Source organism: Erythrolamprus reginae, chromosome 3 (assembly GCF_031021105.1).
Source record: "Erythrolamprus reginae isolate rEryReg1 chromosome 3, rEryReg1.hap1, whole genome shotgun sequence".
Classification (NCBI taxonomy): Eukaryota; Metazoa; Chordata; class Lepidosauria; order Squamata; family Dipsadidae; genus Erythrolamprus; species Erythrolamprus reginae.
The window spans coordinates 83,213,179-83,233,775 of NC_091952.1; the positions used below are offsets into that span (position 1 = coordinate 83,213,179).

Here is a 20,597-nt window from a genome sequence, read left to right on the forward strand (position 1 = left end):
GACAGAGACAGAGAGGGACAGAGACAGAGACAAGCAGAGAAAGAGAGAGACAGAGAGAATGTTTCTCTCCATCATTGGAATTCTAAATGAAGTCCATCTATCTATATATTGGGGAGTGGGAATTGCACTTGCCTGTCATTGAAACATTATAAAACAAGCAGTGAAATATTTATGATAAATCCAAATAGTTTTAAAGTATTGGTCAACTTAGGAATGGTGTCCTTTCTATCTTTAGGTAAATGGTGTGCAGCTCTATGGGAAGTCCCGCCGTGAGGCTGTTTCATTTCTGAAAGAGGTTCCCCCTCCATTTACTCTGATTTGTTGTCGCCGTTTGTTTGATGAGGACACGGAATCTTTTGTGGATGAGCCTACAGCCACAATTTCTCATTCTCTAGAACCGAAGGTATTTGGGAGGGAAAACCCAACAACCCTATCTATGGCATGTTTCCAAGGATTTCCCAAAGATTATTAATTGACTCTGCTACTGCTTTCAATATTGGTTACTTTGCATTTAATTTTCATTATGAATAATGAATGTGAATGATTCATAAGCCATTTTCCTACTGCTCAGAACATGTTTTTTTAAAAAGTAAAATTCTTAGCCACATTACGATGGAAAATGCTCTGCTTCATCTGCCTTTAAACGTTTTTTTTATTATTATTATGGGCATGTGCATTAGCATATTGCTTTTTTAAAAAAAATGGTTCATGAAAAGTTATTGTCTCTGAAACTACTAGTGGAAGCTTTGCTGCTACCTTGTAAATGATTAAATTATATCTTTTATTATCACATTTAGTGAAATATTGTAACACAGTGAGTTAATAAACAGTATTGGAGTAGAAAATATTGAGCAGTGTTATATTACAGCAGGCAAGGATCAAAAATTATGATGCTTCATCCATCGTAGATAACGTTGGATCTTGATATCAGGTGGCTAAATAGCACTCCACAATCTATAGCAATAGCATTTAGACTTATATACTGCTTCATAATGCTTTTACAGCCCTCTCTAAGTGGTTTACAGAATCAGGTTATTGCCCCCAACCATCTGGGTCCTCATTTTACCCACCTAGGAAGGATGGAAGGCTGAGTCAACCTTGAGCCGGTAGTGAGATTTGAACGGCTGAACTACAGCTAGCAGTTAACTGAAGTAGCCTGCCGTGCTGCACTCTAACCCCTGTGCTATCCTGGCGTCATCTAGAGTCATAGATTCAAATTTTTAGTCCTTCGACTTGTGATTTATCTGTACAGTCCACATCATCTGTTCCGTTATTTAAAGAAGCTGAAGGAAAAAGCAAATGCAGGTAGTCCTTGACTTACAACAGTTTGTTTAGTGACCGTTCCAAATTACAATGACATTGAATCAAGTGATTTATGACCATTCTTCTCACTTATAACGTTGCAGTGTCCCACCATCATGTGCGGCGTCCTTCTGACAAGCAAAGTCAATGGAGAAGCCAAATTCACTTAACAACTTTGTTGCTATTGTAGCAATTGCAGTGATTCACTTAACAAATGTGGCAAGAAAAGTCGTAAAATGGAGCAAAACTCACTTAACAAATTTCTCACTTAGCAACATAAATTCTGGGCTCAGTTGTGGCCGTAGGAGGACTACCTGTAGTTACAATCTGATTTCCATATTAATTTGTGTAAAATAATTTTAGCTAAAGGATATTCTAGCATTAGATTTGAAGATATCAGCTATATCTACTGTATGGTATGTTTGAATACTTCGAGCACCTGTTAGAATCGAGAGCAGGACAAGTGATAAGTACTGCTCATTAGGCAGGATTTCAACCTCAGTGTGGAAACTTTGGGGAAGATAATTTCCAGATTTTTAAGAGGCTACTTCTAGAACAGGGCTGTCACACTCATGACCTGCAAGCTGGATGAATGACATGTTGCCCACCTCCGGTTTAGCGAAGAAGAAAAACATTCACAATACATCATATGATGATGTGACAAGGTGAGTGTGACACTCCTGTTCTAGAAGAAATAATCAACCATCATATATTCCATCTGTCCGTCCATCACCCTGGGGGGGGGAATTATTGACCCCCTCGGAGAGGGTCCGCAACTTAGGCGTCCTCCTCGATCCACAGCTCACATTAGAGAAACATCTTTCAGCTGTGGCGAGGGGGGCGTTTGCCCAGGTTCGCCTGGTGCACCAGTTGCGGCCCTATTTGGACCGGGAGTCACTGCTCACAGTCACTCATGCCCTCATCACCTCGAGGCTCGACTACTGTAACACTCTCTACATGGGGCTACCTTTGAAGAGTGTTCGCAAACTTCAGATTGTGCAGAATGCAGCTGCGAGAGCAATCATGGGCTTTCCCAAATATGCCCATGTTGTTCCAACACTCCGCAGTCTGCATTGGTTGCCGATCAGTTTCCAGTCACAATTCAAAGTGTTGGTCATCACCTATAAAGCCCTTCATGGCACCGGACCAGGGTATCTACGAGACCGCCTTCTGCCGCACGAATCCCAGTGACCGGTTAGGTCCCACAGAGTTGGTCTCCTCTGGGTCCCGTCAACTAAACAATGTTGTTTGGTGGGACCCAGAGGAAGAGCCTTCTCTGTGGCGGCTCCGACCTTCTGGAATGAGCTCCCTCCAGAGATTAGAACTGCCCCCACCCTCCTTGCCTTTCGTAAACTCCTTAAAACCCACCTCTGTAGTCAAGCGTGGGGGAACTGAAACATCTCCCCCTGCCTATGTAGTTTTATGTGTATGATATGACTGTATGTATATATTTTTTAATATATTGGGTTTTTTTGTTTTTTAGACTTTTTAAGTGTATTATTGTTATTTTAGAGTCTAACTATTAGATTTGTCATTGTATATTGTTTTTATCATTGCTGTGAGCCGCCTCGAGTCTGCGGAGAGGGGCGGCATACAAATCTAATAAATAATAATAATAAAAATTAATAATAATTCCAGGTGTGGGCATTTATTGATTGATTGATTGATTGATTGAATTTGTATGCCACCCCTCTCCGGAGACTCAAAAGCCATCAAAAATGAATAAAATTTAAAATATTTCTTTGTGTAGAACAATAATGATTAACTTCTCTTTTTCAGTGTTCCCAAGTGGAAGCTTTTAAAAATGGAACATTTTGGAACTTCAAGTCCATCTATCTATATATTGGGGAGCTGGGAGTTCCAAAATGTGATGGTGTGAAGCCCGTTGTTCTGAATTCTAAACTTGTCCTTGTAGTTTAGAAAGCATATCTGCAGGCAGAAATATTTCATGCTCCTGACTTTACTACTTTTAATGTAATTGAAAATTCCTGGTGGCTTATCTAGGCAGGTAGCTAGAAACATCATTGTACTAATGATACCAAGTATGTAAATCAATGACAGGACATGCTGACAGTGTACATCCCATTCATCTTTCTACAATATAATAAAGGAGCAAAAGTTTTGAATTATACCTAATCTCTGAATTCTCCATTAGCTGATTGCTTCCATCTTGTGAACAAAGAAATTGTGGTACCTGGACAATTATAGTTTTAGCTATTAAACTTTCTAGACATCCCAGATATTGATTTTTACTATTTCCATTATAAAATAAATACAGTGATACCTCATCTTACAAACGCCTCGTCATACAAACTTTTCGAGATACAAACCCGGGGTTTAAGATTTTTTTGCCTCTTCTTACAAACTATTTTCACCTTATAAACCCACTGCCGCCACTAGGATGCCCCGCCTCCGGGCTTCCGTTGCCAGCGAAGCACCCATTTTTGCGCTGCTGGGATACCCCTGAGGCTCTCCTCCATGGGAAAACCCACCTCCGGACATGCGTGTTTTTGTGATGCTGCAGGAAAATCCCAGCAGGGGAATCCAGCAGCGCAAAAACGGGCTCTTCGCTGGCAACGGAAGTCCGGAGGTGGGGTTTCCCAGTGAGGGGAGCCTCAGTGAAATCGCAGCATCACAAAAACACAGAGGTCCGGAGGTGGGGTTTCGAGAACTTTGGTGTTTTTGCGATGCTGCTATTTCACTGATGCTCCCTTTGCTGGGAAACCCCACCTTCGGACTTCCGTTGCCAGTGAAGTGCTCATTTTTGCAATTCTGGGATTCCCCTGCTGGGATTCCCCTGCAGCATCGCAAAAACACAGAAGTCTGGAGGTGCAGTTTCTCATGGAAGGGAGCCTCAGGAGAATCCCAGAAGTGCGAAAACGGGCGCTTCGGCTGGCAAAAGGGGTGAATTTTGGTCTTGCATGCATTAATCGCTTTTCCATTGATTCCTATGGGAAACATTATTTCGTCTTATAAACGTTTCACCTTAAGAACCTTATCCTGGAACCAATTAAGTTTGTAAGACAAGGTATCACTGTATGTGCTTTGAGTGTTCCTTAGGTTCCCAATTCAGGTAACGTATCAATAAAACCCCCAAAACTATTTTAACTAATAAATGACCATTTCTGTTGTTAATCATTTTTAAACTATCAACTGAAGATACAATCCTACACATTCTTTCATCTGTGCCTAAAAACACCTGATGTTATAGCTGAATATTGGTTGCAAATAATTTTCCCTTTCAAACTAGATAGATCTAGTTGTTATTTTTTCCTTCCTGCCCAAAAAAGACTTTTGTGAAAATTACAATCAAATTAATATATAGTCATTGATAAAATATTTTGTACAAAATATGAACTGAACTAGAAGCTTTAGAAAATCATTTTGTGAGATGGATAGCCATATAAATTGAATAAAATAAAAAATGCTTACTTTTCATCCTAACGTATTTGCACTTGATATTTATTCTAAGACTTTCTACTTATACATGTGAGTATAAGTGTTGTACTTGTAAAATTTATAAAAATAAAATGCCCACTATGTAATTTTATGAAATTACTGGGCAACCCAACCCTGCCTCATTGGAATATGTTTCTTTACCTAAACAAAAAAACTCAATGACCATGGGCAGGCAAAAAAAGAAAGAAAAGGAAAACAGTAGACCTTGGAGCAACTTCCAACTTCCTGCTAGCTTTCCCATTGAGTTTCCACGTGGAAATTTGGCAAGGAGCATCTGAATTTCCTTTCCTTTCCTTTCTTCTTCCCTTCCCTTCCCATCTCATCCCATCCCATCCTGCAGGTAAGTGGCAGAGGAAGGGATTGTGAGACTGGTTGGGAAACTGTTACAGAATGTTGAAAATAAAGATAATGTGACTGCAGCTGAAGCCCAACAGTTAGCACTGAAGCAGTAACAACTCCCCAAATTTCATTCCTCCATGAGTCCCAAATATTGGACACATTCTATGTCCAAAGGTACCTTGCTTCAAAAATTGCACCATTTTACCCAGTTAACAACTTATGACAACTAGAATTTTAGTATTGGTATTACATAGATTGAAATTCCAATCTAAATGACCTTTTTTGCTTTGTATATGCTAGACACATTTTACCAGTAGAAAAAGCATGTTCTCTTTTTCTTAGGTGAAGCTTGAAAATCCAGAGGAACAGCAAGAAGATGAAGATGTAGAATTAGCACTATGGTCTTTTGAAGTCCAAGACATTGTCCTTGTTAAAGATGCAAAAATAGGTTTAGGATTCAGCATTTTAGACTACCAGGTATGCTTATATCCTTAAAAAGCAAATGCATCTCAACTAAATGTACAAGATAGAAATTAATGATTTTCTTCCGTTATATTTGGGCAGGCATTCTTCTGTTCTCCTGCATGTTCTGTCCTGTTCTGTTTCTAGAACTGTTTCAACTCTCCAGATTTGGCTTTAGGGACTATGGTGGGATAAATAGAAAAGAAGGAAATCTTTTTATGGAAGATAAATCCAATGGCATTTATTCTGTCTTGTTTATTTCACTAATTATCGTATTTCTCGGTGTATAAGACACATCTTTTTACCTCAAAAAGGTGCTTTAAAAATTGGGTGCGTCTTATACACTGAATGTTGCCAAGGCTGCCTGGTAGCCCCCGGCGGGAGGCCAGTGGCTCGGCCCCGGGGATGGGCGGAAGCCAGCCTTTCCATGGTGGGAACAGCGGCGCCGGCACTTTGGAGCCTGAACGAGCCTGTCCCTCAGGACCTGCCACTCCCACCATGGAATGGCAGCCGAGGGGAAAAGTCTGGGTGGTCCTGGGGGATGGGCTCATTCAGGCTTCAGAGCACCGCCACTGCCGCTCCTGCTATAGAAAGGCAGCCAAGGGGGAAATAAGACTTTCCCCCTCGGCTGCCTTTCCATGGCAGGAATGGTGGCAGCGGTGATCCGGAGCCCGAATGGCCAGTCCCCCAGGACCTGCCAGAGAAGAAAACAAGGGACCTTTATGCCGCCATAGAGAAAAGCACAAAGCCCGCACCATTCCAAGCACTTCGGGTCCGAAGCCAACTGGTTTTCTCACCCAAGTGGCCCAACTGAAAAAGTGGATCGTTGTGGGAATGGAAAGATGCAATAGAATAGATAAATGGGGGGGGGGGGGGGGGGGCGATAAGATGTGTTCCCAGTTTATAAGTTCCTGGTAAATCTTGCGCCTTATTAAAGCCTTCTTTCTCTCTCTCCAGGAAAATGGGGGTTTAGCTGAATCTTTAGTGTTCTAAAATGGGGGGTCTTGTGGACTTCAACTCCCAGAGTTCCTCAGTCAGCAAAGGTGGCTGAGGAACTCTGGGAGTTATAGTCCACAACTCTTAAAAGTTGCCAAGGTTGGAGATCCCTGCTCTAGAAACACTCCTTTAAAGAGTTTTTCAGGTTTATCATCATCACTCTTCGGAGAGGGGAGGCATACAAGTCTAATAAATGATGATGATGATGATGATGATGATGATGATGATGATGATTATTATCACCATATATTTCCATGCACTTCATTTGTGAAAATTGGAGTAGTCAAGAGAGGGGTCTTTGAAAACCTCATGGTATAGTAGTAATATTAAGGCAACCTCAGCAGGCAACTGTAATTGTAAATGATTCTATTACTAGCCATTTCTGTGACTAAAGGAACAACTAACAAAATGAATTGTTCTTGTTTGCTTGTTTGTTTGAGTTAGGGGTTAGGAGTGCAAGAGTCTTCAAATCTGGCAAGTTTAAGGCTTGTGGACCTCAATTCCCATTTCTGAGATAGCATGACTGGTGGAAGAATTCTTGGAGTTGAAGTCTGCAAGTCATGAAGCTGTCATGTTTGAAGTTTGTAAAAAGTGTACATGGTTTTAAAAATTACACATGGTTGTAAAAAGTATTCTGCTACACTGGTATTTTATTAAACAATATAATACTACACCATTTGGTTCAGAATACTTTTTTCCTTGTTTCCCCCCCTCTAAAATCTAGGTGCGTCTTATACGCCGGTGCATCTTATACACCGAAAAATACGGTATTTGGGTTTCTCAAGATTTGAGGCTGGACCTCTACTGAGCAGTTAGAAGCCAAAAGAGTTTTGTACTCTGCATTACAACTCCTCAAATCAATATGAATTCTTTAGAAACCTATTCTATTTTGAAAGTCAATTTACATCACATTTGAATTCATAACTTCAGCACTTTATGTGACCAAGAAACAGCAACCAGAATAATCTAGGAAGATAAATGCAAGACGAAAGAACAAATGTTGCTGCCCCTCTAATGTTCTCTCCAAATTCACACCTTAATTTTCAGCTCTATAAACAAACAGCTGTTTACTTTCACAGAAAAAAAAATGTAAAGCAGCATTATAAGGGGAAACATATCTTTCAATCTGATGTGCTCCATCTGGAATTTTTGTAGAATAACATCCTTTTCTCCCTCTCTCCTGCTGTTTCATTTTTCTCTGCTGAAACATATGGGTAGTTTCAGACTGTTTCTACTATATTATGTATTCAACACTGTGATGGTTCAGTGAGCAAACAGTAAAAATAATCATGGTTATACAAAATGTTGGAAAGTTTATTTTTGCTGTTGCATAGATGACCTGATTTATGACAAGAAAAAGCTTCCTTGAGTGGCTTGAAGGGGCCTAGGGCTGGGTGGAGTATAATTGGAAGAAGGATGGAAGCCCTTGCAGAACAAAAGAACAACAGAAATCTTTGGTGTTTAAAAGGTAGTGTGGAATGAGGTTTTACAGAGACATGAAATGGAAACTTGACATACCGTATTTTTGGAGTATAAAACACACCAGAGTATAAGACACACCTTAGTTTTGGAGGACGAAAATATAATAAAATAATTTGTCCAACAGGTATTCATCTGGTTAGCCCTTAGTCTGGTCAACTTCAGCACCTTAGTTTGCACGATCTTGCTTTTTATTCCCTGGTTGGGGATAAAAGACTGTTTCTAAAACACTTCACTTCTCTCACTTTTCAGAGAGAGAAACAGTGGTAATAGCAGGCAAAGGGAAAATCGCTTAGCTAGCAAAGCACAGAACATTCCATTAGCATTCTCGTTAGGGCTGAAAAAAAGCTTAGTAAAAGCTATAGAATATAAGACGCACTCATATTTTCAGCCTCGGGGGGGGGGACTTATACTCAAAAATACGGTAATCTTCTGAAAACAGAATCAGAATAAGAGAGTTGGAAGGGAGGATACTTATACCATTTCAGACAAATGGTTGTCAAATTTCTTCTTGAAATTTCCAGTGTTGGAGCATCCATAAATTCTAGAGGCAAATTGTTTTACTGATTAATTGTTCTAACTGTCAGGAAGTTTCTCTTTAGTTCTAGGTTACTTCTCTCCTTGATTGGTGTCCATCCATTGATTCTTGTCCTGCCTTCAGGTGCTTTGGAGCAGTGATTTTCAACCTTTTTTTGAGCCGCGGCACATTTTTTACATTTACAAAACCATGGGGCACATTGGGGGGGGGGGGGGCGGCTAAAAAAAGTTTGGACAAAAAAGTATCTCTCTCTCCCTCCCTTTAGCTCTATTTCTCTCTCCCTCCCTCTTTCTCTCCCTTCCTCTTTTTTCTCTCTCTCACCATCCCTCTTTCTTTCTTTCTTTCTTTCTTTCTTTCTTCCTTCTTTCCTCTATTTTGCTCTCTTTCTCTCTCCCTCCCTACCTCCCTCTATGTCTTTCTCTCTCCCACCTTCCCTCTCTTTCTTTCCTTCTTTCTTTCTTTCTTTCTCTCTTGCTCTCTCTCTTGCTCTCTCTCTTGCTTGCTTTCTCTCTCATTCTCTTTCTTTTTCTCTCTCTTGCTTTCTCCCTCTCTTTCTTTCTTTCTTTCTTTCTTTCTCTCTCTCTCTCTCTTGTTTTCTTTCTCTCTCGCTTGCTTTCTCTCCCTCTTGCTCTTTCTTTCTCTCTTGTTTTCTTTCTCTCTCTGAGCTTCGCGGCACACCTGACCATGTCTCATGGCACACTACTGTGCCGCGGCACACTGGTTGAAAAACACTGCTTTGGAGAATAGGCGGACCTCGCCTCTTCTTTGTGGCAGCCCTTCAAATATTGGATCACTGCTACCATGTCCCTCCTTGTCTCTCTTTCCATTAAATCAGACATACCCAATTCCAACAACCATTCTTTATATGTTTTAGCTCCAGTAAAAATGTAATTCCAGGCAGGAGCTGATTAATTGCTTGAGAGGAACATGAAGACTGCAGATTCATGTTCTAATGTGGAAAATGCAGAGAAATGGATTAATAGGTATATAGTCCAATCAGAATGGGGAAACTTATATTTTATTTGCTGGACAGAGTACATAGGAAATTGGATTGAATCTCTTTTGAGCAATAAGGAAGGGAGGTATATGAGAAAAGGGTCATTGTCCTGAATGACAAGGATTGAGAATTTATCCTGAAAGATAACTGCTGACAGTGATAGGAAAAGTAACGCCAATTCTGCAGAATAGGGTTTCCTTAACTCTCCCTGAAACAAAATGTAGCTTCTAAATAAAGCCTCCAAATCAGAGGTGAAATGCTACCAGTTCAGACCGGTTTCCCCAAACCGTTATTAAAAAATGCTACCAGTTCTGGCAAACTGGTATAGCTGATGAACAGCTGTGGATGATCAGCTGTGCTGCATAATCTAAATTAGCTAGAAAGCAGGATTTCCTGCTTTCTGTCTAATCTAAATTGTGTGGCACAGCTGGTCCCTCCCCCTTCTTACCTTTGCAGACTCTGATGGCTTCAAAATGTTCCTTTTTCAATTGTGGTCATAATAGAAACATAGAAACATAGAAGTCTGACGGCAGAAAAAGACCTCATGGTCCATCTAGTCTGCCCTTATACTATTTTCTGTATTTTATCTTAGGATGGATATATGTTTATCCCAGGCATGTTTAAATTCAGTTACTGTGGATTTATCCACCACATCTGCTGGAAGTTTGTTCCAAGGATCTACTACTCTTTCAGGAAAATAATATTTTCTCATTTTGCTTTTGATCTTTCCCCCAACTAACTTCAGATTGTGTTTCCTTGTTCTTGTGTTCACTTTCCTATTAAAAACACTTCCCTCCTGGACCTTATTTAACCCTTTAATATATTTAAATCTTTCGATCATGTCTCCCTTTTCCTTCTGTCCATAATGTGATCTCCATCTGGAACCTTCCTAGCTGGCTTCTGACAAGCAGGGTTATTTATTTATTTATTTTATTTTGTCCAATACACAATAATACACAATTAAGGCAGTAGAAACCTTCAAGGAAATAAAATTAGAGAAGGAATAGAAGAGAGAGTACAGGATAAAATAAATCAATGAGAGAATAGAAGAAAGATAAAGGGATAGAAGAGAAGATATATGGGATATAGGAGAGACAATAGGACAGGGGTCGGAAGGCACTCTAGTGCACTTATGCATGCCTCTTACTAACCTCTTAGGAATCTGGAGAGGTCAACCGTGGACAGTCTAAGGGTAAAATGTTGGGGGTAAGGGGATGATACTACAGAGTCCGGTAATGAGTTCCACGCTTCAACAACTCTATTAATAAAGTTGTATTTTTTACAGTCAAGTTTGGAGCGGTTAATATTGAGCTTGAATCTGTTATGTGCTCTTGTGTTGTGGTTGAAGCTGAAGTAGTCGTTGACAGGCAGGACGTTGCAGCATATGATCTTGTAGGCAATACTTAGATTGTGTAGTTCTAAGCTTCCTAGACTCAGGATTGTAAGTCTAGTTTCGTACAGTATTCTGTTACGGGGGAGGAATGCAGGGGTCTTCTGGTGAAGTATCTCTCTGGACATTTTTGAGGGTGTTAATGTCTGAGATACGGTATGGGTTCCAAACAGATGAACTGTATTCTAGGATGGGTCTGGCGAAAGTTTTGTAAGCTCTGGTAAGTAGTGTGAGATTGCCAGAGCAGAAGCTATGTAGGATTAGATTAACAACTCTTGAAGCTTCCTTGGCGATGTTGTTGCAGTGGGCTTTGGCACTTAGGTCTTTTGAAATTAGTACTCCGAGGTTCTTAACTGAGTGGGAGTTATCTGTGCTAATTTGATTCAGTTTGTATTTGGAGTTCTGATTCTTTTTGCTGATGTGCAGGACAGAGCATTTTCTGGTTGAGATTTGGAGTTACCATGTGTTAGACGAATCAGAAACAGAGTCTAGGTCTTTTTGGAGAGTAGTTGTGTTATCGGTGGTATTGAAGAGATTTACATCATCTGTGAAGAGAACACAGTTGCTTGTAATGAGATTGCAAAGGTCATTGATGTAGAGAATGAAGAGCATTGGTCCCAGTACGCTACCTTGGGGGACAGGAGTGCTGTAATCCAGCTGTGTAGGGGTCCTGAGATGCCATAGGATTTGAGTTTTAGGAGTAGTTTGTTATGGATCACTGAATCAAAGGCTTTGGAGAAGTCAATATAAATTGCTATAGATTTTCCTTGATTGAGATGAGTAGTCCATATGTTTTTGCAGTGGAGGAGCTGTAGGTTGCAGGATAGTTTTTTCTGAATCCAAATTGTTTGTTAGAGAGCAGATTATTAGTTTCAAGGTAGAGAGTAATTGGTTGGTTTATAATTGATTCCATGACTTTGCATAGAATGCAGCATAGTGATATTGGTCTGTAGTTATCGACAAGAGAGGGGTCTCCTTTTTTTGAAGATGGGGATGACCATTGCTTTCGATCATAGCTTAGGAAGTGTACCGGTACTGAAGGATTTTTTGAAAATTATGCTTAGTGGTTCAGCTATAGCAGAAGAGAGCTTTTTTAAGAAGTATGTGCATACTTTAATTGGATCTGGAATAGCCAGATTCAATTAATGACCACATGATTCACTTAACAATTTCAATGATTTGTGTAACAATTGCAGTGAAAAAGGTTGCAAAATGGTGTACAACTAACTCACTTAAACAAATGTCTTATTTAACAACTACCTTCCTTAACAACATACGTTTTTGACTCAATCGAGGCCTACCTGTATTCAATTGAGAGTATTGTTTGCTAAGCTTACGGCTTTTGCCATTGGGATAACTCAAGGAAATAGGCTGTGAGGAGCAATTTTGTTAAGTCCTAATAAAATAGGGATACAACCATTTAAAAGACACCTGCTCCTCCCCAAAACCCCCACAATTGCTTTAGAGTCTTTCCTGAGATTTTATAAGAAAAGACCTTCTCTTACATCTTCTCCGAATAGTTAAATTTGAGATTTTGAAACAGCCTAATCAACATGTGCGTTTTAAGCTTCCCTGTGAAATCTAATAGAGAATCACATAATTGATAGAAGAAAACATTGTAGCTCAGGTTTGAACTGGGGTCCTTTGTGTTCTCTGAGCTTGGTTGGTTTTTTGCAGGCATTTCATTACATAGATCAGTGCATTAGCACTGATGATGTTGTTTAGTTTGGTGATGAAACGTCTGCTAGAAAACAACCAAGCTCAGAGAGCACCAATGACCTTACAATCACACGTCTTGTTGGCAACTGAAGCTACATAGGCTTGATAGTTTTTGGAGACCAGAAATGTTGAACTTTGGAAAAGCATCATGGGAAAAGACAATGGGAAACCATTTTGGATACAGTTCGCAAGAAAACTGCATGGTTTCCTAAGGTCATCAGCAGTTGACCTCAACTCAAGGTTGATTTTATTTTTAATAAAGAATTTTCTAAAATTTATATAAACTGGATATAGAACCATGAGGATGAATATTGCCAATGAAAATTATAGACAAAGTTAATGATCCAACAACACTAATTCACTTTTCTGTAAGGGGGAATGAGGAAACACAGCATGATACTTGTTGATAAATGTGTTATTTTATACAGACAGACAGACAGACAGACAGACAGACAGACAGACAGACAGACACACACACACACACACACACACACACACACACGAACCTAGCTAGCTGCTAGGTATAATGTATCTGGAAGCTTTATAAACACTATAGTTAAACAAAACAAATACATACTGTTGCTGTATACATATGTCAGAATAGGTAAAACTCAACTCTATTTTTACAATGCAAGATATAAATTGGAAACAGATTACAAAAGAAATATTTGAACTGTGCCTGCATGAATCGGGTCGACTTTTTAAAACATGTTTTTTTAAATTTTGAGGAGCTCACATTTTACAACCTTTTAGCTTTTGCAGGGAGCTATAATTGTTTTTACTTCATGTTTAGAATTAAGTAATATTTAGGTTGAAATGTAGCTAAACATGAAGTATTGGTCATTGGATGTAAAACTTAGGTTTAGATTTTCCAGCATTTTAAAAAATTGGTTTATATCGCAATATGTGTATTTGTGGAGATCTAGTTTGGTGTAATGGTTAAGACATCAGACTAGAAACAGGGAGACCATGAATTCTAATTCCTCCTAAGACACAAAGCCAACTTGGTGATCTTGGGCCAGATACTTTCTCTCAACCCTGGGAAGGAGGCAATGGCTAATCACTTCTGAAAAACATTGCCAAGAAAACTGCAAGTTGTCTCTGAGAATTGGATACAACTGAATGGATGATTTAAAATGTGTATTTACAAGCTAGAATTTTAAAAAAAACCTTTCTAAATGAAGTATATTTAGTGAGAAGAACTATCTTGGCAGGCCATTTAAAATTAAACAAATAAAAAAGGTAAACAGAGTTGCTGTTGCTATAATAGTCTGAATTTACTTAATAGAAGACTTAGTAGTTACTGCAATTCATAGATGGCATACAGAAATAAAGACCATAATACAGTCTTCCCTCGATTTCCGCGGGGGATGCGTTCCGAGACCACCCGCGAAAGTCGAATTTCCGCGAAGTAGAGATGCGGAAGTAAATACACCATTTTTGGCTATGGACAGTATCACAAGCCTTCCCTTAACACTTTTAACCTTAAATTACCATTTCCCATTCCCTTAACAACCATTTACTCACCATTATTACTGGTACTCACCATTGAATAAGACACTTAGTGATCCTGATATTTATAAACAAAATTGTTTATTAACAATAATTATTTTTTTGTTATTTATTTGCAAAAATTATTAGTTTGGCGATGACGTATGATGTCATCGGGTGGGGAAAACCGTGGTATAGGAAAAAACCCGTGAAGTATTTTTTAATTAATATTTTTTGAAAAACCGTGGTATAGGCTATTCGCGAAGTTTGAACCCGCGAAAATAAAGGGAACACTGCAACGCATATTTGTTTCTGGAAGAGGTGACAATTTCTTTAGAGGCAGGACTCTGAAAAATATAATGATTTCAGTTATGTGGGGGCAGTTGGAATATTTTCTTGGGGTAAATAATCTATAAATAAACAATAAATTATTAATCTTTCTAAATCTTTGGAAGTATAGACAGTGTTTTAAAAAATTGATATCAAGGCATCTAGAGCAGTGATTTTCAACCTTTTTTGAGCCAGGGCACATTTTTTACATTTACAAAATCCTGGGGCACACCACCAACCAAAATGACACTCTAACGCAGTACATATTATACATATAGTTATTAACATAGTTTCTAAATGTATTTATACTCACTTAGTGTGAAACCTGGGCCTGTTTCAATGAACACAAAAGGGAGATCCTGGCAGGAATGGTAGTTTGGGGACCCATGTTTAATTTCCCCACGGCACACCTGACCATGTCTCACGGCACACTAGTGTGCCACGGCACACTGGTTGAAAAACACTGATCTAGAGGACAACAAACAGTCTTAAGTCTGTTCAGTATGAATCAACTTCTTTATCATGAATGCATTGCTAGAAAAAAACAGGCTAAAAGTGAAATAAGAGGAACAAATAAAACCTCTGGAAAAGAAATTTATGCGATTGGGGTGATTCTGCCTTTCTTTCTGGATCCATGTCCTCATTATTGGCAATCCTTACTAGTATCACCTTCTGGTTAGATTAATGCAGTGACTATCATTGAGGCACAAGAAAATAACTTATTTTAGCTGCTGGGAAGATATAAATCTGATGTTAAAAGAGCTCAGCTGGTTTCCAGTCAGTTTCCGGGTTCTTTTCAAAATGCTGTGAGGAACCATTTAAAGTTTTGCATATCCTGTGCTTGGAGCTATTCCAACAAACCCTCAGATGAGTAACCATTCAGTGTTAGACCATCTAATGAGACTTGATTCCTTCTCTGCCTCCAGCTAGGAGGAAAACAAGTGCAGCTGGCCAGATGGAACCAATCTTTTCTTACCTTCTTTTGTTTCCCCGATTCTCTGTGAAGCCTTTAGCTTGTCTATCTAGGATTGTTAAAATATTTCTGGAAGCCATTAGTTAGAGCTACCTTGGACAATGGTAAGGGAAGCTGGGAGCTGAAGTTTGGTGACATCAAGATGAACACAGATTCATTTCCTCTGTTCTCCTGCAAATATTGGGATGCAGTTTAAGATGTTTGCGTCCACTCATGATTTTCAAGCATGTGAAGGATTATGCAGGGGTGTGAAACTCACATCATCACGGGAGCGTCGTGTGATGTATCACAACTTTCCCCCCTTTGTTAAACTGGGCATGGGCGTGACCAGTACTTGACGCACAGGAACGGGTTCTAGCTTAATCTCGCTACCGGTTCGCTTCCTTGTGCACCGCGTGGGAATGTGTATGGTGCATGTCATGTGGCTGTGCCATGTGCTTTGTGCACATGTGCATGCACATTGCTAAAAATCCAGCTTCTGCGCATGTGCAGAAGCAAAAAACAAGATGGCAGCACCTATGGTGTTGCTGAGAGAGGCGGTTTGGGGATGTGTCTAGCTGGCCATCGCTGCCGGATTGACAAGCGGGGAAAAATTCCCATTACCAGTCCTGTAGAGCCGGTCCGAAGCAGCAGGAACCCACCTGTGGTGATGCATCTGGCCCACAGGCTTAAAGTTTGATAGCCCTGATCTTAGTTATTCTTGGTTATTTTTGAGGGGTTTTCATTTTTAATGGATTTATGGTTATGTCTGTACATATTTAATATTTTTTTCATATTAGAAATATCACTGCTGCCTTTGGGGTCTTCTAGAAGGTTGAATTGTGGAATACAAATTAAACCAAAGTTCACATGATTTTGATAATTCCAAAACAGCCTGGTGTAATTGAGTGAGCCACCTAGAATAGCCCCAAAGCAAGATAGCCAACAAATAAATTTAACAAATAGTAATATTTGGAATAAGAAGTTATGCATTTAGTGTTTGGCAGGTGAAGATAGAGAGAAAATCCAAATGTGAAGGATATGGACCCATATCCAGGCTTAATTTTTTTTACCAAGTCGTTCTCTGACAGGTTGCTGGGTGGGTGTGGTCATGGTGGGCGTGGCCTAGCCAGCCTCCTGCACCATATTGAGGGGCGTTTTTGCCTTCTCTGGGCTATGGTGGTTTTCCTCAGGGGGGCGAAAACAGCCTCCCCAGGCTTCAGAGGCCCTCTGGAGGCAGGAAATAGGACAATTTCCGGGCTTCCCTAACTTCCAGTAGGCCCGTTTTTTGCCCCCCTAAGCCTCTGCATACACCCTGCACTTACCTGCATCCAAAAGGTGCCGTGTGAGGACTCCTGGGAGGGGCAGGGCCAGCCAGGAATAGGATTTGGGGCATCTCTGAATTACACAGAATCTTAGCTGGAGGTTCTCCCAAATCCCTGCAGCCCAGCCCTGTATGGACCACATGTTTTGCTTCTAAAGCTTCCTGGAAAACTACCCTCTCTTTCCAGCAGTATTTGCAATGTATCATTATATGTTAAAGTGAGTAAGTGACATCCATTGTGACATTTGTATGGCTGATAACTTAATTTAAAAGTGTTATACTCTGAGATAATTAATGAGCTCTAATATCTCTTTGCTGTAATTACATAATAAATCACCCAAAGTAAAGCTCACTTTTGCAAAGCAGGACAGAGTTTTATTGCTAAGAGAACAAAGGCCATATTTGAGGCTTTCTGTACTGTATTTCTGGAATCTTTAGCCATTGCTCACTTGTCTTTGTCTATTCCAGTATACCGTTGCTCACCATGAGCGATGCCAGATGCATTTGGAAGGTGAAGGGGATCCCCAAATGGGTGGATTGGGAATAATTTTCTGGCAGGCTTTAGTTTATGGGGCTGTCAAAAAGAATCTGTAACTCTTTGCATTTTACACTAATTTTGGATATGTTTTCATAGAGGAGGGATGCCATTTTATTTTCTGGATAATTTGGCTGGGCTGTGCCAGTTGCAAAATCCTAAATACTTATCTTTCACATTTCACATGGATTAAAAATAAATGCCATTTTAAAAGGAGGAATGCATACAGCACAAACTACTGTAATATAGCCTCATTAAGGGCTACAGCATGATTTTCATTTCTAATACATGGGCTTTCTTAAAGGAACCTTATATTTGGCTGCATTCATGTACTTTGTAGATGTATTAATTTAATGCAGTGGAAGATGTTGGATAACCATTTGTTTGAAGCGGTGTAGGGTTTCTTGCCTAAGCAGGAGTTGGACTAGAACACCTCCAAGGTCCCTTCCAATTCTGTTATAGGTCAAATAATTAAAATTGGCAACTGTCATGTACTGTATTTATGATGGTTGCAGTATCACATGGAGTCATGTGATCGCCTTTTGTGACTCTCTTGCAAGAAAAATCCAGGTTTAATTTTCAGCCATGTTACTAAGTTAATACTTAGTGGAAGGTCTTAAGCATAAAACGTATCAGGAAAGACTTAATGAACTCAATCTGTATAGTCTGGAGGACAGAAGGAAAAGGGGGGACATGATTGAAACATTTAAATATGTTAAAGGGTTAAATAAGGTCCAGGAGGGAAGTGTTTTTAATAGGAAAGTGAACACAAGAACAAGGGGACACAATCTGAAGTTAGTTGGGGAAAGATCAAAAGCAACATGAGAAAATATTATTTTACTGAAAGAGTAGTAGATCCTTGGAACAAACTTCCAGCAGACGTGGTAGATAAATCCACAGTAACTGAATTTAAACATGCCTGGGATAAACATATATCCATCCTAAGATAAAATACAGAAAATAGTATAAGGGTAGACTAGATGGACCATGAGGTCTTTTTCTGCCGTCAGACTTCTATGTTTCTATGTTTCATAATACCTGCAGGGATTCATTTAACAACTATTGCAAGAAAAGTCATAAAAAGGGTTCAAAACTTATTTAACAGCTATCTTGCTTAGCAACAGAAATTTAGGACTCAGTTGTGGGCACAAATTGAGGTCTATCCATGCTTGCTTTAATGTTGGCAAACATTTATGTTCTTAAAATATGCACGTTTTTCAGAGGAACTAATGCTAGATTTAATTCGCAAGCATTTGTAGTTTGCAGTTACTGTTTAATAGCAAACAAGCACAAATTTTTATTGGATTATAGTGGCATTTTAGTATCTGAGATAGCCACATTCATATTTCTCTTGGGGTTTTTTTCAAAAATTAAACATGATTTCTGAGAGCCCGTGGTTGAACAATCCTGTCAAGATTTACTTTCATAATCCTGAAAAATACTGTACAGTTTATCTCCTAAGATGGTTTCATTTCTTTAGCACAAAGATCATATCTAGTTTAAGTTATTGGGTTGAAACTGAAGAATGAAAACAAAAGTGAGCTTTATTTCAATTTTATAAGTGAAACTGTATTTTTCAGGCCAGCATGTTAAACAGAGAGTGACGTTAAGCACCAATTCTTTTGCCAATTTTGCCTGTAGTTATTTGTCTTTTTTTTGTCTTTTATTTTTTCTCTCTAGATCTTTACTGGTGTTTTCTATAATAGAAATCTTGATTAATGCCAGATGTATAGCAGAGATTTATGAAATACATTGCTATATTTTTTTATTGCAGATCAATAAATACTCATCTTTTATTTTTTAAAGTTTCTCTTTCATTGTTCTAAAAACGCCCTCCAGCTGGAATCAATGTACACAATTTAAGACTGAGGCAAAGTCAGTCCACGAACTAGATGTATTTCATACTGGCCATGCCCCCCCCCCCTTTAGTGAAGAGGAAAAAAGTCGTTATACGTCACGTGACGTTGCAATTTTGACATCCATGCTCTACAGTCAAACCTTTCTATCCTAAGCTGTGTCTTTATTTATGTAATTTATATCTTACCTTGTTTTATTGAACAGCTCAAGGCAGAAAACATATCTAATACCCTTTCTCTTTCCTGTTTTTTCCACAACAACTCTGTGAATTGAGTTATTAATTTAATTTATTTATTTTATTTGTCATACAAATATAGTATTATATTGTAGTATGTTTAACATAATATAAGTACTGTATAAAGTATAGATAGAAAAGATAAAAAGACATTAGGACAGGGAACGGTAGGCACAAAGCTGCACTTATGCATGCCCCTTACATACCTCTTATAAAAGGGGAGAGGTCTATTGTAGATAATGTAAGGTTGAAGATTTTGGGATTGGGGACGGAAACAACAGAGTCCAGTAGTTAATTTCAGCGTTGACCACTCTATTGCTGAAATCGTATTTTCTGCAGTCTAGTTTGGAGCGATTTACATTTAGTTTGTATCTATTGCGTGCTTTTGTGTTGTTGTTAAAGGTGAAGTAGTCGCCAACAGGGAGTACATTGTGATGTATGATTTTATGAACAACAGTTAAATCAGTTCGGAGGCGGCGTAGCTATAAGTTTTCTAAACATAGTAATTGAAGTCTGGAGGAGTAAGGTAATTTGTTGTGTGAGGAGTAGTGGAGGACTCTTCTTGTGAAGTATTTCTGGATTCCTTCAATTGTATTAATGTCTGTTATGCAGCATGGATTCCATACAGGTGAGCTGTATTCAAGAATTGGTCTGACAAATGTTTTGTATGCTCTGGTTAGTAGATCGGTGCTTCCAGAGAAGAAGCTGCGTAGAATTAAGTTTGTGACTCTTAGTGCTTTTTTTGGCAATGCTGTTGCAGTGGGCTCTGGCACTTAGGTCATTTGAAATGAGTACTCCAAGGTATTTGACTGAGTGAGGGTCTTCTGTGAGTTCAGTTTGTCCAAGTGTGTATTTAGTATTCGGATTCTTTTTACCAATGTGTAGGACAGAGCATTTGTTGGATGAGATTTGCAGTTGCCAGTTGTTAGACCATTCAGCTACATGGTCAAGGTCCTTTTGAAGGGTAGAAGTATTATCGGAGGTATTAAATAGCTTAACATCATCAGCAAAGAGAACACAATTGCTTGTAATAGTGTCACAGAGATCGTTTATGTAGAGTATAAAGAGAGTAGGTCCTAGGACACTGCCTTGGGGAACACCACTGTTAACTGGAGCAGGATTAGATATGGGCTGAGTTGGGCGGAGAGAGAGTATCTGGTTTGTATCTTAGTGCCTTAACCACTACTTCTCT

General features: G+C 39.2%; 1 protein-coding gene across 8 annotated transcripts in view; it reads left to right on the top strand.

The window, feature by feature from the left end:
* The window catches only part of PATJ (PATJ crumbs cell polarity complex component), a 206,103-nt gene that overhangs the window by 43,110 nt on the left and 142,396 nt on the right, over nt 1-20,597 (top strand). For all 8 annotated transcript variants that reach the window (XM_070746039.1, XM_070746046.1, XM_070746045.1 and 5 more), the window contains exons 16-17: nt 236-403; nt 5,443-5,577. In XM_070746039.1, the coding sequence (XP_070602140.1) occupies nt 236-403; nt 5,443-5,577 (303 nt within the window). The remainder of the gene's footprint in view (nt 1-235; nt 404-5,442; nt 5,578-20,597) is intronic.